Raw genomic sequence first — 18,235 nt, 5'->3', positions numbered from 1 at the left:
TTTCTATTTTTTATTTCTGATGTGGGAGAAAGGCAAAGTAACAATATACTTTTCAGATTTCAGTATAGTGTAAAAAAACATACATTCAAGAATGTGTGTTGCCAACAATATTTTTTGTTTATGAGGTCAGTAAAGCGTTGAATGTATGTTTGTGAACCTACTGTCCAAAAAGTAGACAAAGTGAAAACATTTAAACACGGGATTAAAATTATTATTTTTTTTTTGTTAATTTTTTTATTTAGAAAAATGGATCAATGATACATACTGTATGTGAGTGGCAAAACCCTTAGGACTAGCAGTTAATTTGAAGGTCAAATTAGTCCATTTATTTTTAATCAATGGTATGACAATCAGGTGTCAGTGAAAGCCCAGTATTACTTAAAGAAAAGGGATCTATCAGAGTCTGATCTTCACAACATATTTTTGTGGAAGAGTGTCACAAACAAAGAAAATTAATGAGGACCTCATAAGAGTTGTTGTTGCTCATCTGGGTGAAAAAGTTACAAAACCATCTCTAAAGAGTTTGGACTCCAAAAAAACAGTCAGACAGATTGTGTACAAATGGAGTTCTCCTCATAACACCCTTAACAATCACTCCTAAAGTAAGAAATGTAATCTGTAAGATCACAAAGGAACCCAGGGTGTCTAAAAAAATTAAAGGCCTCACTTATGTTGGATAACATTCGTGAGTCCACCATCGGTGTTAGGCGAAGTGAAGGAGGCGGAAGCAAACAGGGTTTAATGAAAAGAGCAGGCAGAGTAAACACCCTGGAAACAGTAAACAATAACGGATGCTGGAATGGAGCGAATGTGTTGCTTATATAGGCCAGTGTAATGAGGAGCAGGTGTGGTAATCAGTACGTTGGCGATGAGCTCCGAGCAGGCAGGGCATGCACAGGAGAAGAAGCAGGGTGCTGCCTGACAATCAGGAGAGCAATGAACAACACTAGTCTAGGAAAAATAGTTTGTGGACTGATGAGCCCCAAATAGAACATTTTGGTTTAAATGAGAAGTTTTATGTTTAGAGAAAGGAAAGCAATTAATTGCAGCATGAGAACATTATCCGTTCTGTGAAACATGGTGGCGATAGTATCATGGTTTTGGACTGTTTTGCTACATCTGGGCAAGGATAACTTGAATTTAAAATGATACCAGTGAATTCTAAAGAAAAAGTCAGTACATCTGTCTATGAACTGAATCTCAACAGAAAATGGTTTATGCAGCAATACAATGACCCCAAGTGTAGTGATATCTGATTAGTGAGATCGCTACTGGGTGAGCCACGCCCCTATGCAGGGGGTTTGGGACTGTGCGAGTGTTCAATAAAGTTCAGTTACATACCTGGTATGTGTGTGGGGAGCATGCTGATTTGTATCCACGAACACAACATGGTGTCAGAAGTGGATAGAACAGTCTCCAACGAGTGACAAACTGTTGAATAAGCCAATAAGGACCGCGGGAGAAGAAACGTTCAAGTAAGAGCGTAGTTTATGCTGTTTCCAATGAGAAATAAGGAAATTCAGCAAGCGGATCAGCACACGCTTACCCAACACACCGTAAGTTAAGAGCGGGGGAGGGGTGCCGTCGCTAAACAACAGGGGTGCAGGCAGAGAGGCACACAGAAACGAATTATGATAACGCACAAAAGCTGAATAAAGCGCACAAGTTTGCAAAGGAAACAAACGTAAAACAAATAACAATCTTCAAAGCAAATGGAGGAATCACCAGCACCCATATCTTCATATCAAATCTGACCTCCTGATCCATTTGATTTTACAAAGCCAAATGACTTTGAAAGATGGATCAGACGATTTGAGAGATTCAGAGTTGCAAGCAACCTTGCACAAGCATCAGACTTACACCAAGTTAACACACTGATTTATTGTATGGGAGACAAAGCTGATGACATTGTGTGTGGATTGGCAATGACAACAGAAGAGCGTGGAAATTCTGAAACTGTGCAGAATAAATTCAAAGAATATTTCACTGGCAAAATAAATGTGATCTATGAGAGAGCAAAGTTTAACTCCAGGAAACAAGAGCCAGATGAACCAGTTAATGATTTTATCACTGCACTGTATTCAATGTCAGAACGCTGTGCTTTTGGAACTTTGAGAGACAAACTAATTAGAGATCGAATTGTTGTTGGATTGAAAGACATCAAACTGTCAGAGCGCCTTCAACTACATGCTAACCTAACTTTGGAGAAAGCCATAACGATGGCCAGACAGAGTGAAACAGTCAGAAAACAGCAGGCAGAACTTAGGCAGGAGGAGGATGAAGACCTAAATCTAGAAGCTGTACATAAAGAAAAGTACAGACAGGATTCGTCTAAAAAGTTAATCAAGTCAGGGAAAGGTGGAAATTGGACAAGTTTCCAGAAAAAATGGCAAAGAAAAATCAAAGAAATCATGCTGCATGAGATGTGGAAAATCACCATACCATGTAAAGGATCTCTGCCCAGCCAAAGAGGCTGTCTGTCATCAGTGCAACAGGACAGGCCACTTTAGGAGCCAATGTCATTCAAAGACAGTGCTTCATGAGGTTAAAGAGGACTACGATTCAGATGAAGGACAAGCATTCCTTGGAGCTGTAGAGTTAAACAACCAAGGCTGGTGCACAACCGTTCAGATCTTGGACAGCCAGTAAAAATGAAAATGGACATGGGGGCAGATGTCACAGCGATACCTGAATCTGTCTTCACACAGCTCACCTCAAATAGCAACACTGGTCTGAAGAAATCACGAAAAACACTGATGGGACCAGGAAAGCATGTCCTGAATGTAAAAGGGGTGTTTTCTACCAGCATCTCAAGAAATGAGAAAAAAATAGAGGAAGACATCTATGTGGTTAAAAATCTTTTCACACCACTCCTGGGCAGACACGCTATTGAAAAACAGCCTCATTGCAAGACTGGATAATATCACAGAATGTCAGTGGCAAGAGAAATATCCAGAGCTTTTCACAGGCTTAGCTGAGCTCAAAGAGGAGTACTGTGTCAAGTTACAGCCCAATGAAACACCTTACTCTCTGAATGTAGCAAGACGGATCCCAGTACCATTGATGGAAAAAGTCAAAGAGGAGTTATCAAGGATGGAGAAACTTGACTTCATCAAGAAAGTAGTGGGACCTAGTGACTGGTGTTCGGGTATGGTTCCAGTACTTAAGCCTGACAACACGGTGAGAATTTGTGTTGACCTGACCAAACTGAACAGTGCTGTCAGAAGAGAAAAGTTTATTTTGCGATTAGTAGACCACACATTAGGCCAGTTAGGCAGAGCTAAAATCTTCACAAAGCTAGATGCCAATTCTGGATTTTGGCAGATCCGTTTGGCTGAAGAGTCGCAACCGTTGACCACCTTCATTACGCCATTTGGGCGTTACGCCTTCAAAAGGCTTCCATTTGGGATCTCCAGTGCTCCAGAGCTGTTCCAGTTGAGAATGTGTCAGATTTTGGAAGGTCTAGATGGAGTAACATGTCATATGGATGACATCCTCATATATGGAACTTCACCCGGAGGAACATGACACCAGACTGGACGCATCACTAAAGAAGCTTCAGAGTGCTGGCCTAACACTTAACAAAAAGAAGTGTGAATTTGCAAAGCCAGAAGTCAAGTCCTTAGGCCACAAGCTGTCCTCAGATGGTTTACAGCCCGATCCAGACAAACTGGTTGCAGTACAAAATATTTGTGAGCCTACCAATGTGTCTGAGGTACGCAGCTTTCTTAGAATGATAAACCAATTGGGGAAATTCATTCCAGAACTGGCTGAGAAAACAAAACCCTTGTGAGACCTTCTCTCTCAGAAAAGTCTATGGTCCTGGGACTCACTTAGAGTCCCAAAGACAGAACAAAAGAAGGAGGCGCTTAGAAGCGCCAGGGTATATATTGAGGGGACTTTTATGGGGAAGTACGCAGTTCATTTCATGGGGCAGTTCGGACAGTGGACCTATTTTTGAGTGCTGCAGCTTTTTCATTCTTTTGATACTTTGAGTTTTTGTTTTACATGTGAATGCTCTTTTTGAGTTTTCATTTGTTCCTTTTTGACTTAGTGATTTGATTTCTTGAGCTCAATGGAATGGATGGCTGATTGTCTACAATAAAGAAGTTTTTGCTCATTCTCATCCAGGTCTGAAGAGTTTTATCATTACTTCATCGATTCTGATTATAGAGTAACTAGAAGTTCTTGGTTAAAGTAAATGACAACACAGTTATAGGTATAAGTATAAATCACCCTTGTGATATGTCAGCTTGGAGGTGGGTTCTAAGTTCCGACACCATGGTATCCACAAGGAAATGGTGAAGCCGAAAGAGCGGTACAAACGGTTAAGAAGCTTTTGGGGAAAACATCAGATCCATTCAAAGCTTTGCTCACATACCGCTCCACACCACTTGCAAACAGCTACAGTCCAGCAGAACTGTCAATGGGCAGAAGACTGAGAACATGCTTACCAACTCTGTCGTCTCTCCTCACACCAACACTTCCAGACGCAGACAAACTGAAACAGTTTGAATCCAGTCTACGTGCTCGCACAAGAAATTCATTCAATAAGAAACACAGAGCTAGATCTCTGTCACCACTGAAACCTGGACAGACTGTTTGGATTAGGGACCAAGCTTTCTCAGGGAAAGTGGTCCGACAGCAGGCCCCAAGGTCGTTTGTTGTAAAAACCTCTCAAGGAAATATTCGGCGCAACAGGCATTGGTTCGACTCCACCAGCCTGAAACAGACAAGGAACAAGCAGTTGATTGGCCTGAGTTATTTGAGGATGATCACACACCTGATAGTCAGATGCCAACAGTCCATCAACCATCTCCGAGTTCTCAGTCTGCGATACCTCCCCGACATTTGCTGATTTGTATCCACGAACACAACACCAAGCACACAATTGTTCTGCCAAAAAATGGTCAAAGAGAAAGAAAGTTTTGCAATGTCCAAGTTAAAGCCTTAATCCAATAGAACTAAGGTGGAAGGACCTGGAGCAAGGAATACATGTAAGGGAACCCAGCAACATTCTAAAGTTGTAGCTGTTCAGTACTGTTCAGCCATTGAGGATTTATCAACAATTACGTTTACGTGCAATTATTGCTGCACAACGGTATCACATACATATGCCACTCATATATACAGGTGCATCTCAATAAATTAGAATGTTGTGGAAACGTTCATTTATTTCAGTGATTTAACTCAAATAGTGAATCTTGTGTATTATATGAATTCAGTACACACAGACTGAAGTAGTTTAAGTCTTTGGCTCTTTTAATTGTGATGATTTTGGCTCACATTTAACAAAAACCCAACAACTCATGATCTCAAAAAATTGTCAAGAGGAAAACGAGAAACAAGAGAACAAAAAGTGCAGATGAGCTGAAGGCCATTGTCAAAGAAGTCTGGGTTTCCATACTACCTCAGCAGTGCCACAGACATATCTCCTCCATGCCACACCAAACTGAGGCAGTAATGAAAGCAACAGGAGCGTTTAGCACGTATTGAGTACATATACAGTAAATGAGCATACTTTCCAGAAGGCCAACAATTAACTAAAAATGTTTTTTATTTGTCTTATGAAGTATTCTAATTTTTTTTAGATAATGAGTTGGTGGGTTTTTGTTAAATGTGAGACAAAATCATCACAATTAAAAGTACCAAAGACTTAAACTACTTGTGTGTACAGACTTTATATAATGCACAAGTTTCACTATTTGAGTTGAATTTTCAGTTTATTTTCAATAAATGACCAAGTATAACATTTTTGTTTCATTTGATTGATTTGGTTCATTTTGTCTACTCACAGAAATAGATAAAATTCTAAAGCTTTAACTTTCAAGCATCACTGTAAATTTGTTTCAGTTGACAATCAATTTAAAAAATCATCTTTGCTTTTCCATGTCATCTAGGCAACCATACTGGTGTTCCAAGCAGTGGCTGAGTTCTATAAACAAGTAAAAGATCTTCAGAATACAGATCTGACTGTGTATGTGAGCGTCAGTGGACGAAGACGTCAAAGAAAATGGAATTTCAACAAGAACACTGCATATCTTACACGCTCAGAGAAGGTTATTATAAAATTGTTTGTTATAAATAGATTTTTTTTCCTTTTAATTTAAATTTTTTATTTTAAACATTGTCTTATCCCTTGCTACTACTGGTGTGTGATATGGTCTGATCTCAATAAAGATGGATTAACATTTTATGAACACAGATGTGCTGGATCACAGTAAAGCTCACAACAGTGAAGGCTAGCTAGTTCACTGTCTAATGTGATGTCTAAAGCATGATAAATGTCTAAAATGTCTAAAGCATGCAAACTTTTGCCCTCAGAGGCTTTGTGTTATAATAGTTTTATGATTTACTAAATTGTTAACACAGTGAATATAAAACTGCACGGCCCTGTTAAAATCACAGTTTTTTAATGTAAAAAAATGCCAGAAACATTTTCAACTTTGAAATTACAAGTGTTCCCGAACCACAACTGTTTTAGGAAGAAAAAGATTCTCTCATTACCCAGCCTTTTTATATAATTGGGAATGTGGCAGTTTTGAGAATCAACCAATCTCTTCATTTTAATGCTAAATAGTAAAGACCTGCTAATTAAAGTGGATGATCTCAATGTTGAAAAATATGTTTTATAAAAGTCATTAGTTTTGTCCACAGTATGGAAAAGTGCACAGCACATCATATGTTACAAAATGAAGGTTTCTATACCTGGATTTTTACAGGTTCAGCTCAGGCAAGAGGTTAATGTTACTGCTACGGGAACTGGTGCTGGAGTTCTCAAAGTGAGTATTATGGTCCTTTGTTTTGTATTGTATTGTAGTTTATTACAAAAAATAAAACTAACTCCTCTTTTTCATAGGTAACAACAGTTTATTATGATAGACCCGTACAAAAGAAGAGCGACTGCAAAAAGTTTGATCTTTCTGTTGAAATGAGACAAGAATCAAATGGTAAATTTTAGCTCATGTTTAATTCCCTCTACCCCCACCCCCATAAAAAACACTTTATTTTCCATTTGTGATGCCAAAATAATATATAAATATGCCTAACCATAATTTTATTCTGAGATATTTAAAATATCCCTGCTATGCTATGTTATTGATGCTATACAAATTCTCTCTCAGTATCTTACCTAAATGCCAAAGAAAGTTACGAGGTCATCATTAACATTCAGTAAGTATACTGGAAAATAAAGGCCATGTAGATTTTTAATTGCTAATTTTTGTGTTTGTTTAACAGTTTTTATAAAAATATTAACACATTGTCCATATTTATACATCATTGCAGATTTAAGGATCCAGAAAGAGATGCCACTATGAGTATTTTAGATATCGGCTTGCTGACAGGATTTATGGTGGATGAAAATGATCTTCGAGATGTAAGCAGAAATCTGAAAGATACTTACAGACAGTTCTGTGATGATAATTTCAAACAGTAAGCATAAATGTTTTAGCAGAAGCTAATGTCTGGCATCTGTTTTATTACATTCATAATCTTAGCTAACAGTTGGAAGTGACAAATATATACAGAAGTTTGAGATGGACAAACAGCTTTCAGAACGAGGCTCCCTCATTATGTATTTAGATAAGGTATAATGAAGGATATTTTATTTTCAATTTTTAAGGTATTAAGTGTTGTAAAAGTTTATCTGTTTAAGCTAATTTGCTCTTTTGTCAGGTATCACACTCTCTCCCAGACAGGATTGTATTCAGAGTGCACAAGATAAATAATGTTGCTTTGCTTCAACCGGCTGCTGTCAGTGTGTATGAGTACTACTCTCCAGGTAAAAAATGAACACATAAACCCACACAAAGGCATGCACAACCACACACACACACACACACACACACACACACACACACACACACACACACACACACACACACACACAAAATCCCTTGTGTTGTTTGTACTGTAGGGGAACGCTGTATGAAGTTCTACCATCCTACAAAGAAAGATGGAGCCCTGAACATATTGTGCAGTGACCAGAAAGATCTTTGCCAGTGTGCTGAAGGTAAACATATTTACAGCTGACAAATGCGATAAATATAAACAAATGGAATAATATATAATAAAGATATAATATTTTGCATTGTGTAATAAATGTTCAGATTTTCCAGTGTTTCCAGAAGTATCCTGTAGAATTATACTATATTTCAGCATTATGCTTCTCTTCTGTCTACCATTTAGTGTCCACATCAAGGTTTGTTTGACAGCTTTGATTTTTCTTGAAAAATCATGAACTAAAACAAAAAAGTCACAACAGCTCATCCTTGGCAGAACTATTTTGCTCTGAATTACGATCCCATCTGAGTGACGACTTATCGACCATTAAGAGTGAACTTTACTTATAATGATGTGGGGAAGCAGTTTAACTCCAAAGGCTTGGCTAAAGCATGCAACAATTCCTTTGTACCTCCCCGGGTAGAATCAATTGACCAATAAATATCTGAGCATGGTCAAGTACGTTGGCTGAATTAACCCTCTGGCATTATGCCTTAAGCAATGCATTAGGGTCTCTTAAGATCGAGACACTGTTTGTGTTGTTTAAATGGTACTATTGTGTCTTCATATACATGTAAGTTACTAGTTATGTTTCTTTTATTAAGAATATGTGCATATAAAAGCTCAAGTCATACTTATTTAAAAGCTTATTTTTTAATAACTGCCCTATTCAGATATTTATGGCTGAAAAGGTTTGTTTTATAATAAGGTTTAAGTACACTATTCATTAAACTGCTGTGTTTAAAGAGATTAACATTTTTTATGTGATCTGAAAATAAGTGTATCCCTTTAATTCGTCAATGGCGGCCAAAAGGGTTGAGAAACTCCGTGTATACACGAAAGTTTGGTTTAAATGCACTTGGAAGACATGCTGTTTACTATCAAGTTTTGTTATCTTTTCTGTGATTGGATCTTTATTATTTTATACCCACCCATGCATATGAGAGTGCAATGTGTTTGGTTGGTAATGTGTCAATAAATAGAGAGAGAGATTGAGACGAGTCGCGTTCAAGAGAGTGGCGGAAGCAGAACGCTCGTGCTAAACGCTCGTGCTAAATGCGTGTTATATGGATTTGTTTTGTTTTTTTTTATAAACAGTGTTTTAGTTTTTTTACGCTTTAATGTTAACCAGGGGATGTGTTAATGGACCATGATTTCGTCTTATTAACTGTTGGTGAGACCCTTTTTTTCTTTGAGAAGAAACTGCCCGGTTGTGTGGAAACGGAGTGCCTCTACATAACGTTACGGGAATGATATACTGCATTCAGCGTATTACCTATTGCGCCTATTGGTATTGCACTATTTAATACTTTGAGTTGGACACTTCGGGAGATCAGTTTGAGTTACGGTTGTGATCGGGTGAGTGAAAAGCACTCGGTGGCAAAGACGTGCGTTCATCAAGACTGTTCGGTTTGCCTTGGTTTGCGAGAAATGTACCACTATTCTCCGAGGATCGTGTGTGATGTCTCCGCTTAGAGTGTGAGTGATCAACAGAGCTCAGGTACCTGTTATTTGTGTTGGTTTTGGCTCATTTGAGTGTAGAGGCCAGATGTAAATGTTTCAAAGGCCACAACGCATGCAAGCAACAACACAGGCCTGCATCGGGGGGTTGGGTGAGTGAGTGTTTGCTTATGTGAATGGGCACAATAATATTTATGGTGAATTTACACTTTGGTAATATGTGTTGGTTTAGAGTGTAAAGTTACACCGTTACTAAACTAGTTAACAGTAAGAGTGCTTAAGTATTTTCCTTGAGTGCATATTCATTGCTGTTTTTTTTGTATATTTCAAAGTGAAGTATTTGAACTGTTTGCATTGTTTATTCAATTTATTCAGTAAGGGGATAATAATTCATTTTGTTAAAACCTATTGACTATTGTTATTCATAACTATATATTGTTATACATATTTCAACTTACTTACTTAAATATATAAGTATATACATTCTATAATTCATACCACAATATATTTTATATAGAAAAATAAATACAAAACTGTTTTTATGAATGTTTCTTTATTGTGTTCAGGTATCAGAGTATTTTAATTTCTTTAGTCGAGAGACCCAAAGTTATTGAACCCGTCACCCCACCCTAAAGAGCTTAGACTTGACACGGCTAAGTAGGGCAGGGGGTGCTACATACATTTTTTTTTAATATGTTCAGTGTATAGATAAAAGTTGATCTTGTAGCTTTACATCCTCTGTTTATGAACACTAGTTGTATGGGATGGCTCCCATACAGTAGTCAGTACATAGGTTTGCATCATTTGGGATGTGGATTTTTTATTTTTCAACTCGAACAGCAGCTGTGAAACACCCCTTCAGTCCAGTTTAAATGGCATCTTGATCTGCAGACTTAATTTGACCTCATTATGACAACTGTGGCTGAATGGATTCTATTGCAAACCAGTGATTCTTATTATAAACATGGTGATAAATATTGCCAGCTCTTAGCATATCAGTTAAAACACCATACAAGGAAAATGGATATCTGACCCTCAGACAATTAAAGACACCTTCAAATCTTTCTATTCCACCTTATGTACATTTAAATCTCCAGCAGACTTTTAGGATATGACCTGCTTTCTAAAGGATTTAAATATAACCACAATTGATTCAGCTGTTACTGCAATAAAATAAATTACACAAGCAGTTAAAATGATGCACAGCATTAAAGCACCAAGGTTTTTTAATATTTTGGGTTTTTTTTTAGTAAATGGTCTACATTTATTTCCCCATGAATCCTTAGTGCAGGGCTTCCTACCAGAGATGCTCACACAAGCATCCATAATTCTGCTTCTAAAAAGTCTTGAAGCTCTTATAATCCCCTCTTTTTGCAAAATGTAAATGCTAAGATTTTGGCTAAAATGTTGGCTTCTTGAATGGAAAACATGCTTTCAAAGATTATATCTGAGGAGCAGACAGGTTTTATTCAATTAAATTTCAATTCAAGTTTACTTGTGTAGCGCTTTTTACAATAGACATTGTCTCAAAGCAGCTTTACAGAACATAGAGCAGAAGGTAAACATAAGGAATGATGACCAGTGATTTTATCAGTGGGAGAGCTATTTTTTAATGTTTGCACTCTTCTAAAAGTAATTCATTCCAAACATCTTTGGTCGTGATTACACTTGACGTTTGACCGAGTGGAGTGGGAATATCTTTTGGCAGTGCCTCAGAAATGTGTGTTTGATAACAATTGTATTTCCTGGGAACACCTTTTATATGTCTCACCACAGGCGAGCATGTATATTAATAATGTAATACCCAAAAATTTTAAGCTAGGAGAGGGAAACGACAGAAGTCCCTCCTTTCCCGTCTGTTGTTCTCACTGGCCATTGAACCATTGTCCTTCACTTTGACGTCTTTCTCTTTGTTTAAGGGCATGGTGCGCTCAGGTAATGAAATCAAACTGTCACTTATTGCTGATTATTTATTATTATACATTTTAAATCTGGTGTCGAGTTATGCTAGAAAAATTCGCATTGTTTTCAGATGAGAAATGGGATTCCTTTATAGGTTACTTTAACACCCTTAAATATTGGCTTTCTTTCTAACGTGTGTGTCTTCTGTACATATGTTTCTAGTTGTGATGTTTGCTTCTTGTTAGGATTAGAAAATAAGAATGATCATGTTTCCTAATGTATTTTATTAATAATGATGGTTATGCAATAAAAGGTGTGTACATAAGGGAGAAATGGTCTATATTCCCTGACAGAAAACTGCAGTGTCCAGAAAAAACAGAAAATTGGTGAGGAAGAACGAGAGAACAAAGCTTGTGAAGCTGGCATTGATTACGGTAAACATGGACAACTATTTAAACACCAGATTCAGACACACAGATGCATCCTATCTGCATGTACCTTACCATTGCTCACTCAATGTACTCATGTCAAGCTTTAATATCTAATAAATCAAATATCTGTAATAAATATATTAGTATTATATGTATATGCATAAAAGATAAAATAACATTTAAAGTAATAATATACATTAATTAATATGATGTTTTTCAGTTTATAAAGTGAAATTTATAAGCGTGGACCAGAGACCAAACACAGATTATTATGAAATGAAGATTGAAGACGTCCTGAAAGGAGGTAGGTCTTATTTATATATTTGTATGACAGTAGATCACAGTAATGTAGAACAGTCACACCAAGAAATATGCATCAATCCAAGGTCGTGGTTATTCTTGTTTTTAACCATACAGGTTGATGTACACGAAAAAGAGAGACTGGTGTTGGAAAAAAGGGTTAAAGCTGATATCAAGTATGAAATAATAGGAATTAACATATTTTACAGTCCACAACATTCATTCATTCATTTTCTACCGCTTAAACCGGAGTACCCAGAGGAAACCCCTGAGGCACAGGGAGAACATGCAAACTCCACACACACAAGGCGGAGGTGGGAATCGAACACCCAACCCTGGAGGTGTGAGGCAAATGTGCTAACCGTGCTAACAGTCCACAACATTGAAAATTAATTTCATAAAGGTTTGCATAACTCAAACCAAACAATTTCTGCCGGAATTACACTTCTTTCTTGTATGTTGTAATGTACCCATGAAGGCAGACTCTTTCATATCCATAAGCAGAGATTTCATAGGGAAAGCAACCCATCTACAACATAATCCCATCAATCTTAAATGAGAGAACAGGCATGAAAAAAACAGTAACCTTGGTATGCCAAAATACAGCAGACAAAAATACAAACCTAGGGCAGGTAAAGAACATACACAGAAAAGCAAATACAGAAAACATACCTATCTATTGTTAGGCGAAGTGAAGGAGACAGAAGCCGAGGCACCAGCAAAACAAGGTTTAATGAAACGAGCAGGCAGAGTAAACACACAAGAAACAGTAAACAACAACGGACGCTGGAATGGAGCGAATGTGGTGCTTAAATAGGCCAGTGTAATGAGGAGCAGGTGTGCGAAATCAGTACGTTGGTGATGAGCTCCGAGCAGGCGGGGCGTGCACAGGAGAAGAAGCAGGGTGCTCCCTGACACCACCCCCTCCCCCAGGGGCGGCACCAGACTCCCTGACCCGGCAACGAGGCTTGCCCCTCGACTGGGGTGCCAGGCAGCGTGGATGTGAAGCATGGAACTCTGCCAGCAGTGCCAGATCCAGCACGTCTCGCCGAGCCACCCATGACCGCTCCTCCGGCCCATACCCCTCCCAGTCCACCAGGTACTCGAGGCGACCCCTGCGCCGCCTAGAATCCAGAACCTCCTTCACCACATAGATATCAGGGTGGTCCACGATCTCCGGTTGTGTGGGCGCTGCGGGGCCACCTGGGGGGTGAGTCACAGGAGAGGCACAAGATTTGAACAAGGACACATCCAAGGTAGGGTGAATGCGGTACCTTGGCGGTAGGACACGTCGTTGACCTTGTTAGCGATTTTGAAGGGCCCAATGAACCGAGGGCTCAACTTGCGGCAGGGCAACTTCAGTTTCAGGTCCTTGGTAGATAGCCACACCAGGTCCCTGGGACGGAAGCGTGGCGATTCCAGCCGCCGAGAATCGGCGTGTCGGGGGGTGTTGCAGAGGGCTCGACGCAGCTGGGTGTGTGCAGACTCCCACACCCTACTACTCTCCCGGGACCAGGAATCGACTGCAGGCACATTGCTAGGCTCGTCCAACCAAGGGAACAGGGGCGGTTGGAACCCCAACACACACTGGAAAGGGGTGAGTCCTGTAGTGTCCTGGCAGAGCGAGTTCTGGGCATACTCATCCCAAGGCAGTAGCCGACACCACTCCCCTTGATCCTGGCTGCAGTAGGTCCTCAAATAACGGCTCAGTTCCTGGATCTTTCGCTCAGCCTGGCCGTTTGCCTGCAGGTGGTATCCTGATGTTAGGTTCACGGACACCCCCAGGAGTTTGAAGAACCCTCTCCAGACCTGGACGTGAACTGAGGTCCTGGTCCGAGACGATTTACTCGGGGAGTCCAAAGTTCCGGAAGACATGATGGAACAGGGCTTCCGCTGTCTCGAGGGCGGTCGGCAGATTCTTCATGGGGATGAAGCGGCAGGCCTTGGAAAATCAGACTACCACCACCAGGATGCAGGTGTGGCCCTCCGACCGGGGCAAATCAGTCACAAAATCAATTCCCAGGTGAGAGATAGGGAGTGGCATTAGCTTGCCCACAGGCAGGTGGCGTGGGACCTTGGAAATGGTGCAGGTAGGGCATTCCTGCATGTACCGTGTGAGCTCTTCTGTCATGCCGGGCCACCAGTATCATGCCTTTTACGAGCTGGACCGTCCGTTTTTCACCCGGGTGGCCTGTGCCCGGTCCTTTGTGGACTGATCTGATGAAACAGCGTCGGCAGGAGGTCGGGACAAAGACACATCCTTCTGGGCATCCCGCAGGCGTGGCCTCATGGAGCAATGCCATGCGAATCTCACCGTCGATCTCCCAAACGATGGGCCCCAGGATGAGCGCGGGAGGAAGGATAGGTTCCGGGTCACTGAGTTCGTCCGGCCCGTACATCCAGGATAGGGCATTGGCTTTGCTGTTGAGTGTACCGGCCCTATAGGTGATGTGCAACCAGAACCTGGTGAAAAAGAGTGCCCAGCATGCCTGTCGGGGGGTTAAGTCTCCGTGCCTCTCGTAGGTACTGGAGGTTCTTGTGGTCGGTGACCACGGTGAATGGGTGATCGGCTCCCTCCAGCCAGTGTCTCCATTCATCCAGGGCCAGCTTGAGGGCCAGAAGCTCGCGGTTGCCAATGTCATAGTTCTTTTCGGCTGCGGAGAACTTGTGGGAGAAGAAGACAGATGGGTGGAGCTGAGCAGGGGTTCCCGATCGCTGGGAAAGTGTGGCCCCCACTCCAGTAGAAGATGCGTTGACCTTGACCACGAAGGGCCTCTGGGGGTCTGGGTGACGCAGAACAGGAGCGCTACAGAAGCGTTGGAGAAGCTCGTGGAAGGCCTCCTGAGCCTCCCTGGTCCACCTCAGGGATCGGGCTTTACCCCTGAGGAGTGAAGTGAGGGGGACGGTGATCCGGCTATAGCCCTGGATGAACCGGCGATAGAAATTCGCGAAACCCAGGAAACGCTGGAGCTCCTTGATCGACTCAGGAACGGGCCACTCTCTCACTGCCTTTACCTTTCCTTCGTCCATCTGGATCCTCTCCGCACTGATGATGTAGCCCAGGAAGGGGATAGTATGGCGGTGGAACTCGCACTTCCAGAGTTTCAGGTAGAGCCGGTGTGAACGCAGTACCTTCAGGATGGCACGCACGTGTCTCAGGTGTTCCTCCCGATTCCGGGAGTAGATCAGGATGCCGTCTATGTAGACCATGACGAACCTCTGGAGATAGGGCCAAAGTACCTCGTTCATGAACCCCTGGAGAACGGCTGGAGCGATGGATAAGTCATACGGCATGACTTATACGGTATTCATAGTGCCCCCAGGGTGTGATGAAGGCAGTCTTCCACTCGTCTCCCTTCCTTATGCGGATTAGGTTGTACGCGCTCTGGAGATCGAGCTTGGTGAAAACCCTTGCATCCCGCAGATCCTCCAGAGCAGCGGGCACGAGTGGGAGGGGGTACGGAAGAGGAGCGATTTGGTAGTTCAGTTGCCGGTAATCAATACAGGGGCGAAGACCTCCATCCTTCTTTCCCACAAAGAAGAATCTGGATGCTGCTGGGGAGGACGAGTGCGTGATAAACCCCTGACGGAGAGCCTGCTGGAGGTATTCCTCCATTGCACGGTGTTCAGGAGTGGACAGCGGGTACACGCGGCCCTTGGGTAGCCTAGCACGGGGAGCAGGTCGATGAGGAGGGAGACAGGTGGTGGCCTGGGCACTGAACATGTCCTCGAAATCCCTGTACTCCTCGGGGATGTTCGCCTGAGTAGTAGTCGTAACCTGGGTGGCGCAGATCATAGCCCCTTGAACCTGTGTCGGAAGCTGGGAGAGACAGTGCTCCTTACATTGGAGACTCCACTGCAGGACGTCACCATGTTTTGTAAACATGGTCTCCCCAGGATCACGCTGACGGTGGAACACTCCAGGACCAGGAACCTGATCTCCTCTCGATGGAATAGCCCCACATGGAGCGTCACTACCGGTGTGCAGTACTTCACACACCCCTTTCCCAGCGGGCATCCCTGGATGGTTTGTACCTCTAAGTCCTGGGAGCCCCTCTCTCGGGGAGGCATAAGCGGTCGAGGCAGGCCTGGGAGATGAAATGCTGTCGTTCCCCTGATGTAAGCTGAGCAGTTGGTCGGCCGCGGTGAGGACACCGGAGGAGGCGCAAAACACTTCCAGCATAAGATTGCGTAGCCGGGCTAGCGGCATCCCACAGCGATTGTGCCCAAACCAGCGCTCTCCTGGAGAGGAGGGAAATGAAGAAAAAACAGGGTTTAATGAAACGAGCATGCAGAGTAAACGCACAGGAAATAGTAAACAATAACGGACGCTGGAATGGAGCGGATATGGTGCTTATATAGGCCAGTGTAATGAGGAGCAGGTTTGCGAAATCAGTACATTGGTGATGAGCTCCGAGCAGGCGGGGCGTGCACAGGAGAAGAAGCAGGGTGCTCCCTGACAGCTATGAACTTACAAAACTGTGTGCTGAAGCTAACATGCAAGCTGTCTTTGTAGTATAGAACTCCGGTGGTTCAGAACTCCGTTAGGGTCTCCCTCCGTTAACTCAGATGGTGTATAGCAGGATGAGATGTTACACATGTGTATGTTCAAGGTGTACCTATACACACCGGTCATGGTTGGATTTGGTTCATAATACTAGCTTCATTATTTTTTAATTCAAATCTATTCTGGATTTGGGATGAATTTTAATTGATTAGGGTAAAGACCTGGAAACAGAAGTGGGAATTATTTTTGACTCATGTTCTGCATTTTATTCATGTTCTGCATTTTATTTAAAATGGCTATTATATAAAACATTGTTTGTCCTTGATATCCAATTAGCCTTAGAAGCCAATGACTAAAAACTATATAATTAGAGTTTCTGGATATTTATATTGAAGTTGGAGTCCATGACAAATTTTTAATGCTTTCTGGTCTGGAAATCCTACAATCGTTACCAACACCCATATGAGAGACTGTGACAGTGTTTTATTCGACTCTGTATATCCATGTCCATCCCACAAAAGAGCCAGTGTTTCCATACAAATACATGTGTTTGGGTTTTATTCTACAGATTCTGACCCTGATGTACTTGACAAAATAAGGACATTCATGGGTCAAGCTAATTGCAGACAGTCTTTTGGATTTGTGGAAGGCAAGAGTTACCTCATCATGGGCCACAGTGCTGACCTACAGAGGATAGAGGGAAAGTATGTTCTAATTACTAATCACCATGGGCAACTAATCACCATGGGCATCATGGGCTAAATTCGATGTAGTTGAAGAGGGAAAACACATCTCTGTAGTATTCGGCCAAGTTTGTTAATAGTGTTGTCTGTGTGAATGAGCCCTCATTTGTATCATTTGTTGTTGTCAGGCTGCAGTACATCCTGGGTGAGTGGACTTGGATTGAATACTGGCCCACAAGTGAAGAAGGTCAAACTAGTCAGTACAAAGAAACTTACATCAGCATTGGTAAACTGGCTCAAATGCTGGAGGTCTTTGGATGCACTACATAAACATATATTGTTTTTTCTCTATACAACTAAAAAAATATTTTCTGTTGCTGTTATGGAGAATTTACTAACATTACTCACCTAAGCAACTATTCACCTTAGCATTCATCCTAAAATGTAAAAATCTGTGATATCTTAATAAATAAATAAATAAATAAATAAATAAACTGACCAAATCAGTTAACAATTTTTTAAAAATGTGTTAAAAAAACATTGAATTAACCCTGTGTAGGTCATGTGTACAAGAGTGTGCATGTATTTTGGGTAAAGGTTTTATTTAAATAAGAGTCATGCTCATAGTAGTCAAAGCAGCAGAGTTTCCATTTAAATTGATTATTTAGTTTAAAACAAAAGGTTTTGATTTGTTTAACATGAAATACACAATAAAATGTATTAATTATCTGAATATAATTCATTCATTCATTCATTCATTTTCTACCGCTTATCCGAACTCTCGGGTCACGGGGAGCCTGTGCCTCAGGCGTCTCAGGCGTCATCGGGCATCAAGGCAGGATACACCCTGGACGGAGTGCCAACCCATCGCAGGGCACACACACACACACTCTCATTCACTCACACACTTACACACTACTGACAATTTTCCAGGGATGCCAGTCAAC

General features: G+C 41.5%; 1 protein-coding gene across 2 annotated transcripts in view; it reads left to right on the top strand.

Moving 5' to 3' along the window:
- LOC113636342 (complement C3-like) overlaps positions 1-18,026 on the top strand; it is a 48,209-nt gene extending 30,183 nt beyond the window's left edge. The window contains exons 30-41 of one of the 2 annotated variants that reach the window (XM_027136385.2): positions 5,901-6,059; positions 6,723-6,782; positions 6,860-6,950; positions 7,125-7,173; positions 7,288-7,378; positions 7,500-7,589; positions 7,678-7,783; positions 7,919-8,014; positions 11,721-11,801; positions 12,019-12,102; positions 17,174-17,309; positions 17,477-18,026. In XM_027136385.2, coding sequence (XP_026992186.2) covers positions 5,901-6,059; positions 6,723-6,782; positions 6,860-6,950; positions 7,125-7,173; positions 7,288-7,378; positions 7,500-7,589; positions 7,678-7,783; positions 7,919-8,014; positions 11,721-11,801; positions 12,019-12,102; positions 17,174-17,309; positions 17,477-17,618 — 1,185 coding nt within the window. In that variant the 3' untranslated portion in view covers positions 17,619-18,026. The other variant, XM_047803500.1, reaches the window with a different exon arrangement.
- Positions 18,027-18,235: the final 209 nt, after the last annotated feature.

This window comes from Tachysurus fulvidraco, chromosome 18 (genome assembly GCF_022655615.1).
Source record: "Tachysurus fulvidraco isolate hzauxx_2018 chromosome 18, HZAU_PFXX_2.0, whole genome shotgun sequence".
In the NCBI taxonomy this organism is placed as follows: domain Eukaryota; kingdom Metazoa; phylum Chordata; class Actinopteri; order Siluriformes; family Bagridae; genus Tachysurus; species Tachysurus fulvidraco.
The sequence above is the reverse complement of the archived record's forward strand: the minus strand, read 5'-3'. Positions and strand labels throughout refer to the sequence as shown.